Genomic DNA, 26,155 nt, shown 5'->3' on the forward strand with positions numbered 1-26,155 from the left:
AGCAGAACTGAACACACACTGCCTGGTGATGACCCACTGATATTAAAGTCTGTGAGATAAATTTAATAAGAAGGAACAGTCTTTCTTCCCATGGAAATGCTTTCATCTCTCTAAATTTATGGTCTCCTGGTGCTCCAAACCACTACTTTCAGGTTACTAAGAAAAAAAGAAAAAAGAAAGCAAGCACTTAGCATAACAACACCGCAAGATGAATCACTATACCCTGGAGTCATTAAAAAAAAAAAAAAAGAGGAAAGAAATATATATTAAAAAGTATCAAATTAAAAAAAAAAGTTCCATGGTGATGTGAAAGAAATTAAGGCAAGAGGGCAGGCCACATTCTTAAAAAGGGTATAACATGGCAGTCCCTTTACCTGAGGCTGTTACCAGGAGGCTGTCTGAGGCACCTGTTCTACAGGATGAGGCACTAACAGGGTTTATGGAAGAGCAAAAGGCAATGGTGGTGGGAATGACAAGGGAACGCTCTGCACATGCAGGCTGGCTCAGTCCAGGGGTTTCAGCAGGCCAGGCACCCACCTGAGACGTGGCCAGGGCTGTCGGTGCCACAGTTAAATCTATGGACGGTTTTGGTGGCAGCTGAGGAGAGGAGGATTTAGGGAGATTCTCCTCATTTAGGACCCTGCTCCCTTGTGGTAAACTGGAAGGAGGTGAAGCCACAGTTTTGTTATCCGCTTTGGCGCCAGCACTGGAGGCCCTGCTGCTATCCGTAACAACTTTGAGTTGGGGGTGGGGTGGAGAAGGAGCTTGGGAGAGCCCTGGCTTTTTTGGAGGGATAGGAGGAGGGTTGCCTCTGTCAACTCGTGCTCCACCGGGAGTCTTTACGCTGGTCCGACCAACAGGAGGGTAGGTGCCAACATCCCCTACCGGGGGCGCTCCAGGCCTTGGGGGTGCTCCCGCTTGAGGGCCTGTAAATCTTGACAGCGCTTGGGTCACAGTATTCCGAGCCAGTTGTTTGGCCACTAGGTTTTCACGACTTGTAGGAGAGACATCTCTTGATGGAGGACTCTGGGTGGTATTTCCATTTTGGTCTGGGTCATTAGCATTGCCCTGGAACCTAAATCTAGCTGCTTGGACACGTGGGTTTAGACTTGGATGCAGAGACGCGTTGGCACACGGTGAGTGTAAACTGTGCACAGGCGGAGCTTGCGAATAGCTCTGGGGAGCTGTGCCTAGTGTTTGCAGGGTGGGAGGGGCAGCGTTATTGGGAAGTGGGGTTGTGCTTGTTAAATCTGGTGTTGAACCAGTGCTGGGTCCATTTTCTTCAATTCTATTTGCACTTGGAGATGAGACAGTGGGCAGAGCGGAGCCAATCAAGTCACCTTGGGAAGTCTGCCTGTCAATACCCGGTCTGACCGAGGTGGCACTGGTGCACACATTCCCTTTTGCACTTGCAGAAACTCGGGGGCTCCCTGTGGAAGGCTTTACAGGCACAGTCAAAGACAACTTCTTCACGTGGTCAGCGCCTTCTGTCGGTAGGTCTGTCTGGCAAGCAACAGATCTTGTCATAGGTCCTTCTGTTCCCACAGATACAGAGGCCAAATGCCTATCTTTCGCCTTCCGGGGGAGAGAGAGGCTTGGTTTGCTGTCAGTTCCCCTTTTCAGTTGCTCAATCATTTTCTTCATCTTGTCTATCTCCTCTTTGAGGTCAGTGGTGTGTGCTTCTTCTCGGTGCAGCTTGGCACGAAGCTGTTCCCGTTCAGTGTCAAACTCAGAGAGCTGTTTTTCCATCTGAGCTTCCATTTCTGTGCTTCTTCGTTTCTCAGCAGAGAGTTCCTCTTCTAATGCACTGGTCTTTTTCTTTTCTTCGTCCAGTTTGGCCATTACTTCTTCTAGCTTTTGGGCCTCATCTATGACTTTGCCGGAGAGCTGTTTGCACTCCTTGACCAGCATCAGGACCACATGCTTGTTCTTGCCTCGCTCTTCCTCCAGGCGGGAAGCCAGCTTCTTGTGCTCTTGCTCAAGGGCTTGTAGCTGAAGCTTTTCCATCTCCAGCTGGAAGAAATTCACAGGACAGTTCTATTAATATGCAGGAAATTCTTTTAGCCAAAGAAGTGCTTCTTGTGAGATTTTTCTTACAATTACATGATTTGGGTTAGCTAAAATACCACATTTTCTAAAGTGTATTGTGATATGAAACAAATATTTTAGACTCATTAAAATGAGAAAATAAATGTAACTAATTTTATGAAAAACATCTAAGTTACACCAACAGAGAATTTTCTTAATCTACTAAAGTTAACTATAGAAGAGAATGGTAATATCATCCTTCAGTTCACAGCACAGAGTTCAGTATATTCTGTTTTTGTAAAATCAGAGCTCTGTAAGGGAACTACTTTTTTAAAGGTTTAATGTTTTAAAATTACTAACTAATCGTTGAGGTACAGTATAATAAGTGCCAGTAAATAAATACTAATCTCCTCTATTTGCAAACTGTATAAGCATTTTTTTTTTAACTTTGAGGTTCTTGCAATGGGTTGCTATAGAAATCACATAAAATTATATATGAAAGTTCTTTGAAAACTACAAAGAGCTAAAGAAATATCTTATTAGAATTATAATCAATGTCAGTGAACCCAAAAGTCTGACCCCATCTCCTACGTCAGCCTCACTTACTCACTTAGCTCCCACTCTATTGGCTTCCTTTGAGTTTCTTGAACACTCATAACCGTGGTCTTGTCTCAGGGTCTTTGACTTTGCTGTTTTCTCTGCCTAGAATGCCAATGCACACCTTCATGTGGGGTTCCTGCACTAGGCAGTGACCAAAAGGAGAGAGGGCCTGGCATGTTATTTATTTACTTTGGCTGTTTCCTGCTTTGAATAAGTTGTTAAGTAACATTGCAATGGGTCCTATGAATAGGTGAAATAGGTGATCGGGAATACACATAATTCTCCAAGAATAATTAGAGACTATTGTTTATTCACACACACTCTATTATTCTACTGTATAAAATTTGTAAGGGTAACTTTATAAGTAGATTAGGTGAGATCTGGAGAACAATAGTACTGTAAAACACATTTACAGGCATGTTTTAGTCATCATAAAAAATAACATTTATAGTTAAAGCTATGGTGTAGCATTTACCTTTTCTAAATAGATCAAATAATAGGTTGCTATGGAAGGCATACACAAAATTAGAATGAGAAAGTTTAAAATATATTTTATATTAGCACCCCTCCCCAATTCTTATAACAATGTAGAAAAAAGCGGAAACTAGGTCAGTTTTCAGCTTATTTTTAAAATATGAGTTTCATAGTTTAGCTCTGAAGGTAGAAAAATGATGTCTTGCAGAACTCTAAGGGCTACCTTAATTTTTCAAAACTACCTATAGGCTAAATTAGTGATTTTCCTGATGTTATCCAGTTAATCAGTGTCAGAATCAAGACACTCACTCAGGGTTCCACTTGTCTCAAGCTTTTCTCACCATATCACACATCTTGCCCATAGAATTTCCTTATTATAGATCAATCACACTTCATTTTTGAAATGATAACTTTCATCTTATACTTCAGAATCCAATTGAAGACTGACTTCCAACAGAAGATTAACTCAACTTATCTCAGATATTTATACAGAAAACTGTAAGTCTCCCATAATTCATTTGTATCTTTGTCTTGCCATCATTCGTGCCTTATGAATTCTATCTCAGACTAACATGGGTCTTTTAAAATCTTATCACAGATAGCAGAACACAGAGTAAACCACATAACTGAGGTGCCTGCAGAAACATGACTCCAAATTCATTTGCACTTTGAACCCCAATCATCAATCACTCTATCTACCTTTGTTTAGCTTCCTCTACAATTTACCTTTCATGGGATAAACTTCTGCAACTCTCCCCCAAACTTCAGCCAATGACCAACTGACTCTCAGTCTATCCTAGTAGATTATTTTAACAAGAAAATTCAGACTAATATACCTCTTCTGTATTTATTTTTTTAAAATATATTTATTGTTGAGAGTACAGTGGGGCCTTGACTTACGAGTTTAATTCATTCCGAGGACGAGCTCGTTGAGGAGCTCGGTAACTCAAATTACTCTGTCAACTCAATGCAAAAAATCGGCGGAGAGAGAGCTGGTATCTCAAAAAACTCGTTAGTCGGGACACTCGTAAGTCAAGGCCCCACTGTATTACAGATTTCCCCATGTTTCCCTCCATTGCCCTCCTCCATCCGGATCCTGCTTCTTCCTTCCCCTTCCCTTTCCCTTCTTCTTCTGCTTAAAGAAGACCCTTCAACATTTCATGTAATACTGGTTTGGTGGTGATGAACTCCTTTAGCTTTTTCTTATCTATGAAGCTCTTTATCTGACCTTCAATTCTAAATGATAGCTTTGCTGGGTAATCTTGGTTGTAGGTCCTTGCTTTTCATCACTGAATATTTCTTACCACTTGCTTCTGGCCTGCAATGTTTCTGTTGAGAAACGAGCTAACAGTCATATGGGCTCTCCCTTGTAGGGAAATACGAGTAACTGCTTTTCTCTTGCTGCTCCTATGATTCTCTGTCTTTAACCTTTGGAATTTTAATTATGATGTGTCTTAGTGTGGGGTCTTCTTAGGTTCATCTTGTTTGGAACTCTCTGTACTTCCTGAACTTGTAAGTCTATTTTTATCACCAGGTAGGGAAAGTTCTCTGTCATTATTTCTTCAAATAGATGTTCAACTTCTTATTCTCTCTGTCTTCTCTTTCTGGCACCTGAATGATGTTAATGTTGGTATGCCTGAAGCTGTCCCAGAGGCTCCTTACACTATCTTTATATTTTTGGATTCTATTTAATTTTTGCTATTCTGATTGGGTGTTTTTTGCTTCTTTATATTCCAAATCGCTAATTTGATTCTCAGCATCCTCTACACTTCTGTTGATTTCCTTTAAATTATTCATTTCAGCCAGTGAATCCTTAATTTCTGACTGGTCCCTTTTTATGTGTTTGATGTTATAAGTGCCATGACATTCTCACTAAGTTCCTTGACATTGTCAGTAAGTTCCCTGAAGCTCTCATAAGTTCCTTGAACATCATTATAACCACTGTTTTGAATTCTGTATGTAGTAGTTTGTTTGCTTCCATCTCATTCAGTTCTTTTTCTGGATATTTCGTCTTTTTTTTTCATTTTTCTTTTTCTTTACATTGTGGCTGCTTCTCTGTGTTTGTTTCTATGTATTAAGTAGCTGCTACATCTCCAGAATTTCGTAGAGTGGCTCTGTGTAGAAGGTGTCCTGTAGGGCCCAATGGCTCAGCCTCCCCAGTCTCCTGAGCTAGGCACTCTAGGTGTGCCCCTATGTGGGCTGTGTGCACTATCCTGTTGTAGTTGAGCCTTGATTGCTGTTGTCATCACTGGGAGGGATTGACCCCCAGGCCAACTGGCTGTGAAGACTAGCTGTGGCTACAGCAGAAGACACCCTATGGCACAGGACTTGCTTCAGTGGGGCTTGGTTGCTCACTAAGTTCTTCTCTTGAGTGTGTCACTCATGAAAGTGGTAGAGTTGTAATCTGGCATTGTCTGAAGCTGTCTACCAGGTGCACTGGCTCTGCGGCCTCCTGGGAGGTGCAAAGTCAGCTACTGCCTGTGCTCTCATTGGGGCCACCTGGCTTGAGCTATTGAACGATCTGCAGATGGCTGTTACTTGTGTTGGGCTTGGAGGTGCCCAGGAGAGGCCAAGCTGTGAACCAAGGCAGGCTGCTGTCAGTGCGAGGCCTAGGGCCACTTATCTAGAGGTATGGGGCAAGCTGAGTCCAGCTCTACTTTTTTGAGAGATTTTAGGGAAGTCTGAATCCTGAGATAGGACAGGCCATTCATATGGAAAAGCCACGGAAAACAACTTGGGTGCAGCTACAAACTGGGTTGGACAGAATCTCAAGTAATCCCCAGGGCAGGGTGAACATTGTGGGTCAGCTTGATGGAGTGTCAGATATGGCGCCTGCCAGTTAGCTCTGTGAGGGGTAGGAGATCTCATTAGAGGAACAATGACCTCTGTCAGTCCTTTTGTCTGGGAGAAAGCTGTTCCGCAGGTCTTGCCTGATGCTAGACAATTTAGATCCTCACTGTATGACCCTGGATCCTTTCAAGCTGCTGCCCTAAGACTGGAGCTCAGAGGGAGTGATTCCAAGTACATTTGTGCGTGGGGCCTATAAGAGGAACTGCCTGGGTTTCCAGCTGACTCCATGTCACTCTGCCACAATCCCCGCTGGTTTTTACAGCATGATGTTACAAGGACTTCTCTTCCCGGCACTGGAACTCGGGGCTGACTGTTCTGGTGTGGGGCTGGGACCCCTTGCTCCTCACAGGAGGCCTCCTCAGCCAAGATACCCCTCCCAGGCCACATCTGGGTGTCAGATCAACCCTTTCCACACCTCTGCACCTCCTACCAGTCTCAGTGTAGTTCCTTCTTTAATTACTAGAGGCCTTGTCCACGGATTCGTGCACATTGAAAGGAAAATAATTAGAAGGTGTCTGGCAAGGTGGGACTGAGCAAAATGGGCCGGACACGCCCTGGAGCCAACCTCCCTTGGCCCGTTGCATCTGGGGCTCGAAGGGCATCTGCAGAGTGAGCTGGGTTCCTCTGGCAGGTGGGGTCCCTCGGCCTGGCCTGAGGGATTGGACTGAAACTGGCAGTCCGACATCCCCTGAGGGGTCCTGGAGTGCAAGAGGGCACTCTGCAAAGTTGCTGTCACTTGGCAACTCCTGTGTTGAGCGTCTGCCCCTCATGGTCAGTGCGCATCATACCTACTAGATGGCCAGCCGATTGGCCGGTCACTTAGGGCTTCCATTCAGTCAGATTTCAGGCAGTTCTCTTTTTTAAAAATATATATATTTTATTGATTTTTTACAGAGAGTAAGGAAGAGGGATAGAGAGTTAGAAACATCAATGAGAGAGAAACATTGATCAGCTGCCTTCTGCACATCTCCCACTGGGGATGTGCCTGCAACCAAGCTACATGCCCTTGACTGAAATCAAACCTGGGACCCCTCAGTCCACAGGCCAATGCTCTATCCACTGAGCCAAATCGGTCAGGGCATCCAGGCAGTTCTTAATGATGGTTGTTCTGTATTTTAGACGTGGCTCTGGGAAGAGGCATGTACCACATTTACCTACACTGCCATCCTGGTCAGAAACAGACTTTTGAGTGACTAAGATTCTCTGCTGGTGGCTGGCAAAGACCAGCAGAGGTGGAGCTGGGAGAACCACGGGATGTTTGCTGACCCATCCCTGGGCCCAGTGCTGCTAACAAACTAGTTGGATGTTCGATTCCCAGTCAGGAGCACATACTTGGGTTGCAGATTTGATCCCAGGCCTTGGTTGGGTAACATGCAGGAGACAACCAATCAATGTGTCTCTCTCACATCAATGTTTCTCTCTCACTCTCTCTCTCTCCCTTCCATCCTTCCCTTCTCCTCTCTCTAAAAATTAATGGGAAAAAATATTCTTATGTAAGGATAAAGAAACAGAAAATTAAGTGTAAATGAAGCACAACACAGCTGAAGTAAAGAATACCCTGGAAGGAATCAAAAGTAGAATAGAAGAAGACTGAATCAGTGAATCAGAAGACAAGGTAGGGAAAAAAAACACGCATTCAAAGCAGCAATTGGGAAAAAAATTAAATAGCAGGTGGGGAGTTTAAAGGAACTTTGGTACAACATTCATACAGTAACAGTGCAAGAAGAAGAACCTGAGCTAGGAATAGAAAACCTGTTTGAAAAAATAATGACAGAAAATTTCCCTAACCTGGTGAAGGATAAAGTCACTCAAGTTCAGGAAACACAGAGTCCTAAACAAAATGGACCCAAAAGGACCCACAACTATACCTCATTTTTAAAATGGTATACATTAAAGACAAAGAAAGACTCTTAAAGGCTGCAAGGAAGAGACAGAAAGTTACCTACATGGGACATCCCCAGATGATTTCTCAATTCGCCAGCTGATTTATCAATGGAAACACTTCAGGCCAGATGGAGTGGCATGAAGCATACAAAGTAATGAAAAGCAATGGGCTGAATAGGCCAATGACAACTGATGAAATCGAAGCAGCAATAAAAAAAAAACACAAGAAAATACCAAAATGGCATATTTCACAGATCTAGAAAAAATACTCCAAAAATTATATGAAACCAAAAAAGACCCTGAATAGACTCAGCAATCTTGAGAATGAAGAACAAAGTTGGAGGGATTACAATACCAGATATCTAATTATACTACAAAGCCACAGTAATCAAAACAGCCTACTACTGGCACAAGAACAGGCATATAGATCAGTGGAACAGAACAGAGAAGCCAGATATCGACCGAAGCCATTATGCTCAATTAATATTTGACAAAGGAGGCAAGAGCATACAATAGAGTGAAGACAGTCTCTTCAATAAATGGTGTTGGGATAACTGGACAGGTACATGCAAAACAATGAAACTAGACCACCAACTTATACCATACCTCCGAATAAACTCAAAGTGGTCCGTTGTCAAAATAAATGTACTCAAATATAAACTGTGCCCAAGATGATCCATATTGGCATTAGCAGACAAGGACCCTAAAGCAGCCACTGTCAAAGAAAATATGGTCACAATGATAGAACAGAAGGGGAATCTTGGCATAGAAATGGAAACTAAGAAAAAAAATCAAATGAAAAACTAGAACTAAAAAGCATAATAAAATGAAAAAATGTTGCCCAGCTGGCATGGCTCAGTGGTTGAGTGTCGACCTATAAACCAAGAGGTCATGGTTCAATTCCCGGTCAGGGCACATGCCCAAGGTTTTGGGCATGGTCCCCTGTGTGGGGCATGCAGGAAGCAGCCTATCAATGATTCTCTCTCACCATTAATGTTTCTATATCTCGCTCACTCTCCCTTCCTCTCTGAAATAAGTAAAAACTTTAAAAAATAAAAGTAAAATAAAAATAAAATGAAAAAAAGTTAATTGAATGGGCTTACATAGCAGACTTGAGAGAGTAGAGTTATAAAGGACAACGAATTTGAAAATAGAGCAAAAGAAAATATCCCATTTGGGAGGGAGCATAAGACACATCTCCAGCTCTCACTTAACACTCACTGCAATGTGTCTGGGAAGTCAAATACATGTTGAAATGTAACAATGAGTCATACAAAAAAAAGACTCAGGAATGAGCTAAAAACAATCACTCATTTACAAAATGTCCTAAATACTCTTTCTAAAAATGTTATTTTAGATGGTTCTCTACCATGTTGTCCTTGAATGAAAGTCTAGGAAGCAATTTAAAATTAAATTATATGTTATAAACCATTATGTAATGAAGTAGAGAGCACTGTACAAGTGGCAGTGCAGTACAATGAGCTGTAAGAGGAAGACAGAGCCTATGAAAGAAATTAGAACAGCCTGATTATTCTTTTCTGGCTCAACTGTCATTTCTTTGGTTGTCTAGCACCTGAAACTGCTTCTTGTTTGGGAGAATTCTCTCTCCTTATTATTCTCCCCACAGAAGTGAAATATGTCCAGCGTAGGGGAGCTCTCCCAGTCTCCCTTGTAGCTGAGGAGAGGGTGTGGAGCTTAGGTTTGACCAATGAAATGCACCTGTTCTTAGGCTTCCAGTGGGAAATGAGGGTTGCAAAGAAGCAGGGCCAGGGAAGCACCACTCAAGACCCAGAGCAGTGTTGGCAGTGGTGCTGTCTGGAGTCAGCAAGCTGCAGTATCCAGCTCTCATGAACAAAAACATCACCCACCTCAGACTGCATCTGTAATGAGCATTTGTTGGTGATGCTGGCTGGTAAGAGCTGGTCCCCTAGCTGGCCCAGCCAGGCTCTACCATAATGTAAAACAACCAATAAACACTTTTTCTGCTTAACTCAATCAATATTGGCTTCATTTGCTCACAACGAAAACCCTGCCTGATGCATCTATTGACATGCAACTGACCTCATTACAGTGAGCTGCCACCTAGAAGAAGCTATACCCAATATACAGAGCTAACTACTTTTAGTTTTTTCACTGGTGGAAAAAATATTGCTCCCTTAGGAATTTCCTAGTTATTATCTTGGCTTCTTACTTTTAAAGGCTCTGCTCAAATTATAAGGTCCCTCCTATTTTAGGGTTAGAAATTACTCACACTTTCTAAGTGTGAGTAAAATGATTGAAAATAAATTAGGATTGAAACTCTATTAACAGATGATGTACAAGATAAGTAATAAAAACCCCAAATATCATTCTAACCTACCTAGGTTACAGGCTCGAAATGTAGAGATTACTGGAGGCAAAGTTTCCCATGATGATCACTCATTAGCTTATTCAAAACGGCTTTAAGCGCTCAGTCCTTACCCAAATTTATTCTTGCCCAAATTTTCCTGGCACACAAATGACCAGTTAACCCTCCTATTAGGAGTCTCAGCAGGAACCAGTGCTTGAATGAGCAAGCAGCCTCCTTCTCTCCTCTGGAGAGGCCTAGCAGAGCAGCGTTCAGGCCAAATGTGTTAGAATCACCCATGAGCTGTGCCTGGTGTCTGGTAATAAACACCTCAATTGTAGATAATAAGGCCTTTGCTTTCCCTGGCTTTTGCTCTGACAGTAATTTAAAGAACTGGACTGATGGAAAGCAATGGATTTTTTTTGTCTTACTGATTTTAGATTTCTAAAGCTACAATTTACTTTATATGCAAGGGTACTGAAAATGTCTGGTTAAAATACTTTCAGGCCCTGGCCAGGTAGCTCAGTTAAGAGCATCATCCAATACGCTAAGGTTGTGGGTTTGATTCTGGTGAGGGCACATACAAGAATCAACCAATGAATGCATAAATAAGTGGAACAACATCTCTCTCTCTCTCAATTCAATATATAAAAATTAAAAAAAAAACTTTCAAAACTAAAGATGACAGGTAGTTTCGTTGCTAAAAAGATGACTTCTTTGTTTTGTGGCCTTATCACTTGATGTGATATTTTCTTTGTAAATTCAGGATACGAGTAGAAACTGTAACTCTTTTTACATGCTACAGTCTACCAGAACAGACTATCCTTTAGGGACAGAAGATAGCGCTGCCTGTCAGAGACTACACAGCCAATGAATTCGGCCATAAAGAACCACTGTATCCCTGTTATATGTGAGCGAAAGATCACTGGCTCATTTCATATTAGCCTGTCAGGACTCACAGGACAGAAACGATTTCCTTTCACTACCAGCCAGGTTGGAAATGGCCCAGCCATTCAGAAACAAACAGGATGTAAGCTGATTTACAAAAATAAGCTAGATAATAAAATCTTTCATTGATCTCAAAATGAGTTTCTTCTTTTTCTACAAGAGAAATGATAAAATGCAAAACTGAAGTAAAATTTAGGAAAGCATGCATTTTTGTATATTAAGTGAAAACTACAATGAAAATAAAGTATTTTCTTGACTTCTGATAACACAGCAGAAAACCCAGAAAAACTTTATGATGAAATAGCTCATTTGACATGTTCAGAACATAAATGAAATGTGTATCATCCAAGAAATACAAATGAGCTTCAGTGACATCAGCTAAAATATATTAACTCTTGCTTATGTGGTTTGTGGGGATTTTTGACAATTTCCAGAGGCCTCAGTGGTTGTCTGCTGGGCTTTGTAGAGGGTTTGCAACGTCCTCAGTAAAACTGTTTGATTCCACCTCACATCCATGGAAAGCCTTCAATTCCTTCTTCTTTACTAATTTACCCAGTGCTTTATTTTCTTACTATTTGACATCCTGATGAAAATGTTTGCTTTTACTCAACCCCCACCCCAGAACACTGGCATGCATATGCTAATGCAAAGATATAACTACAGAGCAAAGACATACACATCAATGACAGCATCATAAATATTTACAAGATGGTGCATTCAGGTTGATTATCAAGCAGGTGTTACATGTAAGCTATAACAAGTTCTCTGAAAAGGACAAATAGAAACATTTTATGTTTTAATGATGGTTGAAAGAACATACTGCTCTTAATTCTAATTACACTAGACATCATTAGCTTCTACAATTTCCTCACTCCCTTTTCTAAAGGGAATTCATAGCTTGTCTGTATACTGGAAGGACAAACTTTAAACTTCTATTTCCGCATGGCTGATGATAGTAAGCTTTTGTCACTCAGGACTCTGAAGCATCTACTCATGCACAATAAACAAGTGTATGCTGGTAGGGGAGGCGCGGGGTGGGGAGGAAGCTGGTTTAAATGAAAGGCATGTGAGTGAGCAGGAGCCTGGGGGTCTGCAGCATACACGGCTATCAGACCCCAGAGGCGAGTCTGAGACTAACCAGGACTTCACGATGACATGTAGTGAGATTGCACGCAAACTTTCATTCTACTTCTCCTCATGCTAGTTTCACTTTCCAAAGAAGTAATTTAAGCGATTTTTATTTTAAAGAAATATTTGAGACAGAAGCTGGATAAAGTAAGTTGGGGATACCACATATGATCAGAGTCCTTCCTGGTTGCATTACTAGATCACCTACCTAGCAGTTAAACATGTCTTATAGCAGTAGAAAAGAGAAATTCAAAGAAGGAAAATTATTATTTTAAAGAAAGTATTTAAGTCACCTTAATGGGAAACATAATTTCTTTATCAGACATCCTTTCTGGTTTAGTGTTTTGTGCTTGTTTGTTTGTTTGTTTGTTTGTTTAATTTTGAGTGATATTTCAAAACCACCACCAGAATTGGTCAGAATTTTGCATTTCTAAGTACTTATTCCAACTCTTCCTGAAAATACAATATTTAAGAACAAAGGATAACCTCAGAGATCATTTCTGCCTTCTACACCGTATTTTGGGGGAAATGACCTTTTGAAAGTCTCAATACCTTTTTCTGTCTGCTCTCAGCAGCAGCCAGCTGTGCGGACATCCTTTCCTGCATTTTTCTGCAGTGGCCCATGACTGCTTCCAGGATGGAGAGGGGGTTGGTACAGACTGGCTTCTTCTCTTTATCACCAGCACCTGCTTCGTAGTCTCTCTGCAGTGCCAGGAACGGGTCATTTAAATTAAATCTTCCATAGCGTTCCTGAACAAACACCTCCTTCCTGCGAGCCTAAAACAAAATCAGAGGAATGCACTGAAGAAATAAAACAGTAAGATATTTATAAGAAGGTTTTGTGATTACTTTTCCAAAAGGTATTCACAACTGTTCTGAGTAATGGCTAAAGTGTGATGTCAGGCGGTGAGCAAGACGGGAGGGGAATGTGTCCCCAACCCCTGATAGTCTGGCATGCCGCTGCCGTCTACAGTACTTTTAAATTGACTTTTAAATTACAAATAATACAAATATATATTTTCCCATGATGGCCACTCCTTCAAGGAACTGAATTTTAGGTGCAGCCTTCCCTAATTTAAAATAAAATTAGAAAGATCAACAGTTAAAATAAGTTTTACCAAAAGTTCAAAAATAAAATTATCTCTATTACATTCATATGTTATATTTCACATAATACTTACCAAGTCACAAAATATAAATCTCCTACAAGTTTTGTATAGCCAGAAAGAATTGATAAGGATATTTGCCAAAAAAGAAATTACATCATTAAACTTTTTAGTCAAAAATCCACAACATTCACAACATGCAAAAGATATAACTACAGAGAAAAGACATACACTACTAATAATGGTGAAATAACTTTTATTAGACTATCTCTTTTGTAAAGTTTGAACAATTATAAAAAAACTTCCAGAGCCAGGCTGGTGTGGCTCAGTGGTTGAGCACTGACCTATGAAACAAGAGGTCACCAGGACAATTCCTGCTCAGGGCATATGCCCAGGTTGCAGGTTCAACCCCCAGCAGGGAGAGTGCAGGAGGCAACGGATCAATGTTTCTCTCTCATCAGTGTTTCCATCTCTCTATCCCTCTCCCTTCCTTTCCAAAAAAAATCAATGGAAACATATTTTTTAAAAATAAAAAGACTCCAGAAAATTTAAGAAGATGTAAATATCTTGCTCTGGTCAGGTACCTCAGTTGATTAGAGCATCATTCCAATACACCAAGGTTACAGGTTTGATCTCTGGTCAGGGCACATATAAGAAGTAACCAATGAATTCATAAATAACTGGAAAAACAAATCATTGTTTCTCTCTGTTTCTGTCTGTCTGTCTCTTTTTCCTTCTCTGTCTCTCTCCGTTTCTCTCAAATCAATTCTAAAAAGTACGTATCTTTTTAAAAAGATGTAAATATCTCATCATTGAAGGGCATTAAAATATAGCTCATAGAATCCCAGGAAAGAATGCAACCTCATTTTACTCTGTCAGTCTATCAGTGTCAAAGTTAATTGCACATCCACATGGCACTAAATGCAACTTTAGATAATTACCCTACAACAGTCTTCACATAAAATTGGAAATAGCAGTAGAAATATATTGAAAACTATCCACATTTTCCCAACTCAGGTCATTTAGAAGAGCCCATAGGAAAAATTTATTCTATGTCACTGCTAGTGGAAAATGAAATTACTTTATTATAAATCAAGTTTAACTGTCAAAATGTTAAGTGTGTTTTAAGGATATATTACATACATTTCCTCACTTTGGAAGCAACCACTTTGAACTAAACTTTTTGTTTTCAGACCACTGTCAGAGAGCCAACAACTAGACAAACACAAGTGCAAATGGCATTGTTTTTTTCTGTTACCAAATTACATCAGTTAGGAGATGTTGTTTACAAGAAGTTCAATTTCACCATTAAATCTAAGCTGGCTTTCAGAGCATCATTTGAAACTTAAAAGTTAACATGGTTTATGAATCAAAAAACATTTGATATTTCTAGATTCTTATGTAATCAATACACAGAATAAGTATCACTTCAGAAATGCAATTTAAAAAGAAGTTTCATTTTATCTTTCACTTGTTTCTTAATTTGTATTAATGTAAGTAACTCATCCCTTAGCCCTGGATGAAAACCTAAGAAATCCCCATGGTTTTTCCAATTATTTTTACCTAATACAAGGCTTATAGTCACTTTAAGACACAAAACAGTCTCCCTTTGGCTATCAGAATACCCAGCTTAGTGCTAAGCCAGCCGGCTAGGCTCTGCAGCAGGTTTAACATGCACCACTTAGGAAGGGAGAGTTTATGAAAACCGCTCTCTTTTTATCCAAATCTGCTCGCCCTTTCTAAGTGTTTTAGCCCTCTCGGGGTTGGAAAGGACTGGAGGTAGATGGTGAAGATGGAGGTGAGAGGAGCAGGAACATTCCACCTGACTGGTTCGCTAGCCTTACCAACGAAGGTGGTGAATATTTAAAGACTACTCTTTCCCTACAGAGCACTTGGTAACTTTAGAGGACCACGCCTTCTCACTGCGGAGGTCCCTTCATCCATAGTTTCCTAATGTAGGTCATACATTCAGGGCAGGATACATAATCTCCGGGGTCCGGTAAAAAATTAAAACACAAAGTTGTTAAAGAAATTAAGAATTTCAAGATGGTAGCAGCACACCATTTAACCAAACATGGCCCTTCCAAGTGCAAGCCCTTTGCCATGACATAGGTTGCACACCTATGAAGCTAGCCTTGCACACATTCCTTATGTATAACATCTAGAAAGCAGTTTTAGTGGGCTGAGGTCCCATGTTCTCCAGACTCCTCTATTAAATAGGGCCTGAATCAATCTCATTTCGACTCTTTGATGCCCATGGCCTAACGTAGTCTACAGGAAACACTTATGAATCTTCATCTAAACAAAATCTGGCAGTTCAAGATGGCCACTGAAATCACCATTCTGTCATTTCCACAGGATTCCCGCTTTTCATCTCCACCTTCATTCAGACTACCAAGGCCTTCAGGAAAAATTTAAGTCATTAACTTGTGTCCTTGAAGCCCTTTTCTCTCAACTTGAAATGAAGGGAGAAGCAACTGGATGGGGCAGGACTCAGCACAATTCTCTCCAAAGAAAAGCTCTTTCACATAGGAACTTTTCTCTTTAATCTCCGACATCTAGATTATTTTATTCCCTCAACTATAGGCCCAGTGCATGAAATTCATGCACTGGTAGGGTCCCTAGTGGCTGGCACCTGCTGGCCAGGTACTCTCTCCCTTCCCCCAGCCAGTCCCGCCCCCTGGTCAAACTCCTGGAAGAACTCCAGGCAGAGGAAACAGTTTGCATACTACACTTTTATTATATAGGATGCGGGAAAGGACTTTAAAAATCAAAACTGGATTTCAAAATTTCTCCTGGAAATTTTGTATCTTTGTCCTCACTTTAGTATCCGATATTTATCATTATGGGTCCCCTGCTGAAACTTATATTTTAACAACCAATAATAATTACTTGATGTCTACTCATACATCCAACCTATTTTATGATGTACAATATTTTTAACACATTCAAGCCATTTCTTGATCACATAGGCTCTTCTTAAATCAGAGCAAACTTTTGATAAATAGGTTAAATCATGGCCCTATTACCAGTTTAAATAAATTTTATGGTCAGAAAATATTTAATCCTTTTTTTTAAACCAGTGTGAAACAGTTGTGTGTATGTTTTGCTGGGTTTGGTTTTGTTTTAACTTTAACTGATAGTCCCAATGTGACGTTGTCAAATGTGGGCAATTTTTTTTTCTGTTGGAAATGTTAAATTGTGTTCAGGATCATCAACACAAAACTGCCAATGATTTTCTTTGCAAATAGAGATTGACATTTAACTTTTACTACAAAGTGCAAGATACACACATTTGGCTCTTTTGAGAGTAGAAGTAGTGGCTCTGTATTTGCTGCCATTCAGATCAAATTATTTTCTGAGCTCCTTGTGATTTTGTGTTTGACATAGGAATTACAGAGCAATGTTTTTCAAAAAATTCCAAATATTTAGAGCTTTCCTAAATAGCTTATTGTATTGATTTCTCATTTAATTCTGTTGCGGTCACTGAATACATTATACAAATACAAATGTCAGTTATTTAAGATGATTGCTAATGTTATTCGTATTTTGTTTTTACCATCAACTACTAGTTGTTTATGAACAACTGATGGAGATATTAAATTTTATGCTTATGAAATTGTCTGTTTCTCCCTTCAATTCTGTTGATTTTTGTTTCATACATGTTGAGGTTTTGTCACTATTCACATAAGCAATTATGTCTTTGTGATGAATTGTCCTTTTTATTTCTGTAATATGGGGCCTGTTTTTTATCTGTGTCCTTTATCTCTCTATCCATAATTCACTAGTACAAATACTTTGTGTTATTAAATGCTACCAACTGGTAGGACAAGCCTCCTTCACAATATCAGTTTCCAAAACTTTCTTTGCTAAGTTACCAGCTCATTCTTTTAGACAAAATTTCAATTTATTTTATCAACTTCTAAGAATAAGCAATTATAATTTTGACTGAAATTATGTATCAATTAGACACACATTGGGAGAAAGAAGACATTTTCATAAAATTGAGTCCTACTATTGGGAAATAATCATTTTTATTTATTAGAATTTGCTTTTATATATCTTATAAAAGTTTGATATTTTCAAACCTGTTAGCATAAATTTAATAAAGGGATCCTTTTTATATATCCTTGGCAACATCCCCACTTTTCCCGTTATCTATGTCCAGTACATATTTTATTAAAATTGGTAGAGCAGTGGTTCCCAATCCTGCCTGCTCATCAGGATCACCTGTGTAACCGCACACACTCAGCTCTGTCCAACACTCAATCGCTAAATCTACCAAGAGTCTCCTAAGCACTTAGATGCCCAAGCCAAGGATAAGAACGAATAACCAATTTCTTGCTCCTCTTTGCATTTTTATGCCATTATTTATTTTTATGCTGACTTCTAACTAGGTAAGTCTTTAGATCATTTATTTTTCAAGCAGCTTGGATGCGAATATTTTATACCTTTGTCATTCTGAGGATGATTTTTCTTTCCTTCTTACATGAACGCCATCTTGTCTGGGTAAAAACATTCTGAGGTGGTATCCTTCCATAGAAATATGTGTTGTTCAGTCACCTGTGTCCAGCAATCTACATAGTGCACAGGAGCAAGGAAGGCTGAGGCCAGGCAGACTTTTCTCGCCTTCAGGTAAGCCTTCTGCTTTTCCACCTGATTAAATCAATTCTTTTTCTACCCTTAAAATTAATATATAACATTTAAGGTTATTCCCAGCATTGGCTGGAATTGTCCTGGCCTGTAGCCTTTTTAATCGAAAGATTCTGCTACATTTTGTTTGCAGCATCCATCATTCCATTTTTTCTAATCTCTTTCAAAAACATCAATTTCTCTCCTAGTGGACCTCCATTTTCTCTTGTGTGTGTGTATGTATATGTACATATATATATGTGTATGTATACTTTTTTCACATATATATATATGAAATCTTATTTCCTACTCTATCACTTTATTCCTTTCCTCTGGATTCTGGGAGATCTTAATTTTGTTTTGGATTCAATCTTTTAATGGTGTTGATTTTTCACTGTTACTTTAATATATGCTTCGATTCTCCTAGTTCATTTTAAATTCTTATAATAACCCTATTAGGCAGGTGGTCTCACACTGCAGAGAAGGACACTGAAGCACTGAGAGGGCAAGGGTTTGTCCAAGGCTGTACGGCTAGAAGTGGCGGACCGAGGACGCACTCCAGCGCTGCCCCCAGGATCTTGCCCCCTTCTCTGCTTGCTTTCCTCAGCTTTGCAGACAGTCTTCTCTCTTCATCACGATATGGCTTACCCACCTGCAGTCACTTCAGAGTCTGCTTCCTTGAATTTTAAGACACAAAGCAGATGCTATCTAAAAATTACTTTCTAAAATTTGTTTCTCATAATTTTGTCAGATGTAGGTTGTTTCCTTGCATCTTAAGTGTTATGTCCTTTTCCTTTTTCTAGGCTGCAAATTCTTTCCCAGGCCCTCCTCCCTCCCTCCCCCTCCTCCTCCTCTTCTTCTTCTTTTTCTTTTTATCCTGTTTACTCCATCTTTGGACCAGAAGGAGACAACCCATATCTGGTGTTTATCCATAAGCAGGGCAGGTAGAGTCTCCTCGAATATATTTAACTTTTCAGCTGGTTGCCATTAATATGCTTCTCTCCTAAAGGGATTCAGTGGGCAGACTGATGCCAATTTACATGGCTGTGTTCCTTTCAGCTGAGAAGAAGAGGAAGTTAGAGCCACAGCCCTGCAAAGCATTTGAATACAGACGCTGCCACTTCCAAGTTATGTAAATTTAGGCTGATTACTGTATTCTCCTGGGCCTTCACTGGTTCCATGAAGATAACAGCTACCTAACCCAAGGTTTTTGTTGTTCTTGTTGTTTTGAAGGATTAAAGAAATGATGCATGTAAGGCACTTGGCTGTGCTTGGACGACCATGAACATGCAGTGATAGCTATCATTTCAATACTGATGACACTCTTTCTGCCTTGTCTTTGCCTATTTTTATATCCTTTAGATTATGTCACAGAAATGGCAAGTTGGGGATCAGATGCCACGGCCAAAGTCTCCATATTCTTTAGAGCTCCCAGGAGAAGTCTGCGAAGCCTGTAGTGTGCTGGGAGATCGTCTTCAGGCGTGTACTACTCTTCTGTCTCTCCTATTGCATCACCTCCCTTAAGGGAAAAGGCTGTGCTTCTAAGGTCCATTATTCTAGAGCCCCCTCCGTGTATGCGGGAGGCCAAGCACTGTGGGTGCACGCATGAATCGCTACACAAGAGAAGAATCAACATGCCCGTGGGTGGAAATGAACTCATCATCATCCAACAGTTACAGAAACACGTGTGAATATGACACTCCACGGGTAGAGAAAATCCTACCTAATAAAGAGGTAATATGCAAATTGACCATCACTCCAACACACAAGATGGCCACCCCTATGTGGACACAAGATGTCCGGCAGGGGAGGGCAGTTGTGGGTAGATCAGGCCAGCAGGGGAAGGCAGTTGTGGACGATCAGGCCTGCTAGGGAGGGCAGTTGGGGGGAACCAGGTCTTCAGGGGGGGCAGTTGGGGGGTACCAGGCCTGCAGGGGAGGGAAGTTAGGGGTGACCGCGCCAGCAGAGGAGGGCAGTTGGGAGCAACCAGGCCTGCAGGGGACAACAGTTAGGGGCGACCAGGCCGGCAGGGGAGGGCAGTTAGGGGCAACCGGGCTGCCAAGGGAGGGAAGTTAGGAGTGACCGGGCCAGCAGGGGAGGGCAGTTGGGGCTGACAGGGGAGCAGTTAGGCATTGATCAGGCTGGCAGGGGAGTGGTTAGGGGGTGATCAGGCTGGCAGGCAGGCAGGCAGGCAGGCGAGTGGTTGGGAACCAGCAGTCCTGGATTGTGAGAGGGATGTCTGACTGCCCGTTTAGGCCTGGACAGTCAGACATCCCTCGAGGGGTTCCAGATTGGAGAGGGTGCAGGCTGGCCTGAGGGACACACCACCCCCCCAACCCCATGTACGAATTTCGTGCACCGGGCCTCTAGTATAAATAATAAATTCTTTTGAGATATTTTTTTAAAAGGATTACAGAGCAAAAAGCAAAGACTTAGAACAAAATATTACAGAATCCTATTTCAACAACACCCTTTAATACATAAAATCAGTTCTAATGTAAATCAAATGATGTGTTCTGAAGCACCACATGTAGAGAAAGAAGATACTGTTATGCCATTAACTTTAGAAGCTTTGCCATTAATAATGGGTGTAATCTGGAGCTTTCAGGGTGAATTTTTAGGATAAATATTCAATTTTGGCGCTAACATAAATGTATTTCATTTGCTGAACTTCTAAGTCATATGCTTCATGCTAAGTTTTCTAAAGCCTCTAGATACTGAGTAAATTGGCAGACTTTTCCAACAAAATAAGTTACCCCATCAGAAACATGTCAAATTTCGTGACATTATAGTGAACCAGCAAAATAACAGCTCCTAGTAAAAAGATGACTTAGAATATGTGAAAGAAAACTTGTTTGCAATGATTAAAAGGAGAGTAGAACTGACTTGCTCACTGATTTTTAAAATAAATGTTTGAAATACAGGCTTTTGTTGAGTGGTCACATATTGTATAGAGAAGCAATGGCCACTTGTAGGGGCTGAAGAGTCCTGTGCCAAGCACTCTGAGAGGGATTCTGCAGACACCCCTTCACAGGTGCTGGACCGAATGCGTGTTCTAACAATCCCCAGACAGGTTCTCCCCCACCTGCATGTTATTCACATCATTATGACTGCACAGAAGTATTTTCTTATTTGGCTTTAATCACCTAGAACTTTTAAGTCATACCAAGAAAGAAAAAACAGTATTAAACATCTTTCCTAAAAATGAACATATAAGCAGTTATCCATAACCAACCAAACCTAAAAAAATAAATTTTAAAAAAATGCCACGTAGCTTCCTTGAAATGCTTCAATATTTCAGGAACAATGTAGTTCGCTAACATGGTAATTTCAGAAATATCTACTAATTTGTGACTTGAAATGTGTTAACAGTGTTAACATAAGCATCCCCACATGCTAATTAAAAAGTGAAAAACAAAGAATTAAAGGCAGTCTCTTGTCTAGTGGGGATAATATAACAGATGATTTCTGGGGGCAGAGGTTATAATGAAAATTTTTAAATATGCTCCCTTTTATAGCAGCAGGAAACATAAGTTCTCTTAATTAAAATGAAAAGTTCCCAGGACACAAAGAGAGAATGATGGAGACAGTTTTGCTCTTGGTGCTGTGCCCTCTCCCCAAACCCCTACCTCCCCACTCCAACCTTGGACACTGAGGAGTAAATAGCTCACCAGTCACAAGAACTGCTGAGCATCTGGAGAACATAGGAAGATCTTACCACTCTCACCTTCCACCAGCTGAAAGGATTTACTTGCTATCAGCAACAATCAAGGGAAAAGGAATGCCAATGGTTTGAAAGCAGTCTTTATTCAAACCCTGCCAGCAATTTTTACCACCATTAAATGTTCCCCAGTTCTTGAATGCCTACCTGCTGCTACGCCCCACAGCAAACCAGAAAATGGCTGCAGTTGCTAAGAGAGATTTGCTACACGGATCACAGGGCATGCCTGGGAAGAGGCACAGTCCCTGGAGGGTAACTTCATCATATGCCTGCAATAAAGATGTGTGTCCCTGGGACACGTTGCAGATGTGTGAACTGGGGGGTTGGAAACTCCTAAGCTATCCTTAAGTCAATTCAGAGGCACAGGGACCTATTAGGCAAAAGGTGAGAGCTGATCTTTTTCAAGGAACAGACAGATCTCAACAAGACAAGTGTCATTTGCAGGAACAGGGTAAGAAGCTATTTCAGATCATGCAAATGTGTCTTCCTTTATTGTATTTGAGGCAAGGATAGCTGTGAAAATGCTCTGTAAACCATCAACTGTGGTGCACAGGTGAGCTGGTATTATTAATATGAAACTGGTCATTTATCAAGGCCTGTTTGTGTTGGTTCGCATCAGTAAAAATGCTCAACTAAATGTTTCTGCTGGACTTTTTACATTTCATCGTTTATCCAAGCACGGTCTACACATGGGCCATCTTTTCAGCAACCAGCTGCCTTGTCTTCTTTGTTCTGCTGGGCATTTGTGAGCAGAATGGGAAGGGAGTACTTAACTAGTCTGTAATAGAGGATGAATTGCAGAACACTGTAAACATGTGTTATACATTATGAAACAGTGAAAAGCGGCGTATCCTCCAAAGGAGTTCAGGCCCAGATGAATGGTAATCATTTCCTGAGTCTCCAGCATGATTTATGACTGGCTGTGATCAATTTCTGAAGAGTAAACCTGAACTGTGGTTTTCAAGTCTATCCTTGTAAGAATCCAATTTCTACTGTCCAAGCAATGCCACCCACTTTCACACTAAACGACACCACGGCCTCGGACCAGATGACACGGCTCTTCTGTGTAGGCGGCACATGACGGCGCTCCCTGGAATTTGCTGCAGGGAGGAGAGCAGCACCCTGCCATTTCCACCCCCTTCTATTCTGGAGCAGCTCCTGAAGTCATCTGTTTTTTTCCTCTAATATCCCTTGTCTCCCGTTAATATTCCTGGAGAACACAAGGACAGTGAAATAACAAATTTAGTTAGGATGGGACGAAGGCAGCGGTTCTCAACCTGTGGGTCGCGACCCCTTTGGTGGTCGAACAACCCTTTCACAGGGGTCACCTAAGACCATCCTGCACATCAGATATTTATATTACGATTCATAACAGTAGCAACACCACAGTTATGAAGTAGCAACGAAAATAATTTTATGGTTGGGTCACAACTTGAGGAACTAACTGTATTTAAAGGGCCAGAAGGTTGAGAACCACTGGGCTACGGTCATCAGCCCTTGCCAAAACCAGATAAGCTCTCAAACTCTGATCAGTTCCAGAGACGTTACACAGAACTAAAGCCTGTGGCCACAGTCCCTCAGCCAGGGCAGATAATGCTACCATTCACATGTGCTTTTCCTCCAAACGCCTTCGCTTTGCCCACAAGATCGGATGATGCTCTGAAATGTCTCAGAGGACATCCCCAGGAGCACCAGGACTAGGAATGGGGTGTCTAGACATACTTGCTACCCATTCCTGTGAGTGACTGTCCCATGGGGCTAGCCAGCAGGAAAGGACTCAAGTGCAATTTTACTGCCTCGGTGCTAAAGTAAGGGAATCACATCCAGAGACCTGGTCACTGCCCCGCAGTCATACCAACTGACCTAACTGCACATCAGAATTCCTAAAAGAAGATCTGTCAGGGTACATATGAGGCATCATGAGAGTTGGCTGAGCTGACGCAGTACAGCCATGAACTCAGAAGACTCCTCTAAAATAATCCCGCGCTTGGAAGTTAATGCACAGACTGTTTTGCCTGTATAGTCTATTTTTATATACTGGTACCAGGCACATGGATACTTGAAGCTGTGTTTGAGAAGTAACTAATTATATGTACTTTCTTGACATTAAGCCTAGCATCCATAGAAACTATTCCTACTCCATTACATAGAAATAAAAGTATCAACAGAAAAGTCCCCCCAAATGAGCCAAAAAAATCAATTTATTGAAGGAAAAATCTTAATAGGCTATTTCCAAAATAACTTTCTTTAAAACTTTTTTAAATTTGATTTAATTTAATATTTTTCCATCACCATAAGTTCTTTCTAAGCCCTCTTCCACCTCTACCCTTCTCCCTCCCCCTGAAATTACCACACTGTTGTTCATGAGTTATCTCTTTTCTTTTTTGCTTAATCCCTCCATTCCCCTAACACCCCCCTGCCTGCTCTATCTATGAGTCTGTCTCTATTTTGTTTGTTGGTTCAATTTGTTCATTAAGTTCCACATATGAGTGAAATCATATGGTATTTGTCTTTCTCTGACTGGCTGATTTCACTTAGCACAATGTTCTCCAGGTCCATCTAAGCTGTTACTAAGGGTAAAATTTTCTTCCTATTTATGGCTGAGTAGTATTCCATTGTGTAAATGTACCACAGCTTTTTTATTCCTTCATCTACTGATGGGCACTTGGGCTCCTTCCAAATCTTGGCTATTGAAAAAATGCTGCAATGAACACAGGGGTGCATATATTCTTTTGAATTAGTGTTTCTGGTTTCTTCAGATAAATTCTTGTAAGTGGAATTGCTGGGTCATGAGTTTTTGCACAGCAAAAGAAACCATCAACATAATGAAAAGACAACTCACTGAATGGAGAACACATTCACCAATGATACATCTGATAAGGGTTTAATATCCAAAATTTATAAAGAACTTATAAAACTCAACACCAAAAAACCCCCAAACGTTCCAATTTAAAAATGGGCAAAAGAGTAGAATGACACTTTTCCAAAGAGGACATACAGATGGCCAATGGACTTATGAACAGATGCTCAACTTCACTAATCATCAAAGAAATGCAAATTAAAACCACAACGAGGTATCACCTCACACTTGTCAGAATGGCTATCATCAATAAATCAACAAACTAGTGAGAATGTGGAGAAAAGTGAATCCTCATGCGCTATTGGTGGAAATGCAGAATGGTGCAGCCACTGTGTAAATCAGTACGGAGTTACCTCAAAAAATTAAAAATAGAACTGCCAAAATACTTCTTTCTGAACCTAATTTAGTATTAGTAATAGTCTTTATTTTATTACTAGAGGCCCGGTGAATGAAAATTCGTGCACTGGTGGGGGGGGGGTGGATCCCCTCAGCCTGGCCTGCCCCCTCTCACAGTCCAGGAGCCCTCAGGGGATGTCCTACTGATGGCTTAGGCCCACTCCTCTGCGGGAGGCAACTGGCTTATCAGGGGAAGGCACTGCCCCATCAGCCTGCTGCTGCTGCCACTACCAGCCACGGCAGCTGCGAGGCCTGAGCCCCGGGTCTTGCAGCCGCCAGGGCTCACAGCTGCCTGAGCCCATGGCTGCCTGAGCCCCAGGCCTCACAGCCGCTGTGGCTTTGTCTGGATGGACCTCTGGAAGACATCACCCTACTTAGCATATTACCCTTTTATTAGTATAGATTATTTCCCAGTGTTAAAATGACCCTAACAAACAAAAGGCTTTTTTTTTTTTAACACACACAACCACATGAAGTGTACAACAGGCAATCAGCTGCTCTTTATGTCATAAAGGGTAATAATCAACTAAATCCCTCCTAAAAGTGATCTGTGTTAGAGTGTTTTTGCTATGATGCCACTCAGCCACAAAATCACACTAGGAGACCAGCATCAAGGGCTCCGTGGGTATCGTCTAAGGTCAAGAAATTCATCGGCACCTTGACATACTAAGAATATACCCTAGGATTCATAAGCCCATCAGCCCATGTCTGAGGGAAAGGACCACAGATACATCAGAACACACTATGCATGGCATCCCTGTTTCGTTTCTCTCACTCTTCAAGTGTGAAGAACTAGGAAGTAAGAATTAGAAATGAGAGTGAAGAATTGGAAATCCAAACTTACAGCCCCTGGGAGAAACGTTGTCCCCAAAGCTGAAACATTTCTTGGAGGGAGAAGAGTCCCAGGAAGAAATGAAAGCCACTAAACAGCTATGGTTTTGCAACAGCATTGGACTGTTTTTCCTTCATGACAAAGAATCATCGGTAGAATAAATACCCTCTTCCCTGGATATATGGCCCTGGAGGCTGCCTGCTCCTCATAGGAAATAAACAGCTTTCGGTCTGAATGAATTGAATAAGTAATGACTGACTCTGTTTCACAAGGTCATAACTGAAATTTATATTTGCACTACCCTTGGGGGATTAATAGCCCAGATTACCAAATGGTCAAAGAAAAAGGCTAATGATGTTTGTACATGTAA

General features: G+C 41.0%; 1 protein-coding gene across 1 annotated transcript in view; it reads right to left on the minus strand.

The window, feature by feature from the left end:
* Positions 1 to 26,155, minus strand: part of CTTNBP2 (cortactin binding protein 2) — a 182,239-nt gene that overhangs the window by 104,476 nt on the left and 51,608 nt on the right. The window contains 2 exon segments of the mRNA XM_059711639.1: positions 375 to 2,013; positions 12,791 to 13,015. Of these exon segments, the coding sequence (XP_059567622.1) occupies positions 375 to 2,013; positions 12,791 to 13,015 (1,864 nt within the window).

Source organism: Myotis daubentonii, chromosome 10 (assembly GCF_963259705.1).
Source record: "Myotis daubentonii chromosome 10, mMyoDau2.1, whole genome shotgun sequence".
In the NCBI taxonomy this organism is placed as follows: Eukaryota; Metazoa; Chordata; class Mammalia; order Chiroptera; family Vespertilionidae; genus Myotis; species Myotis daubentonii.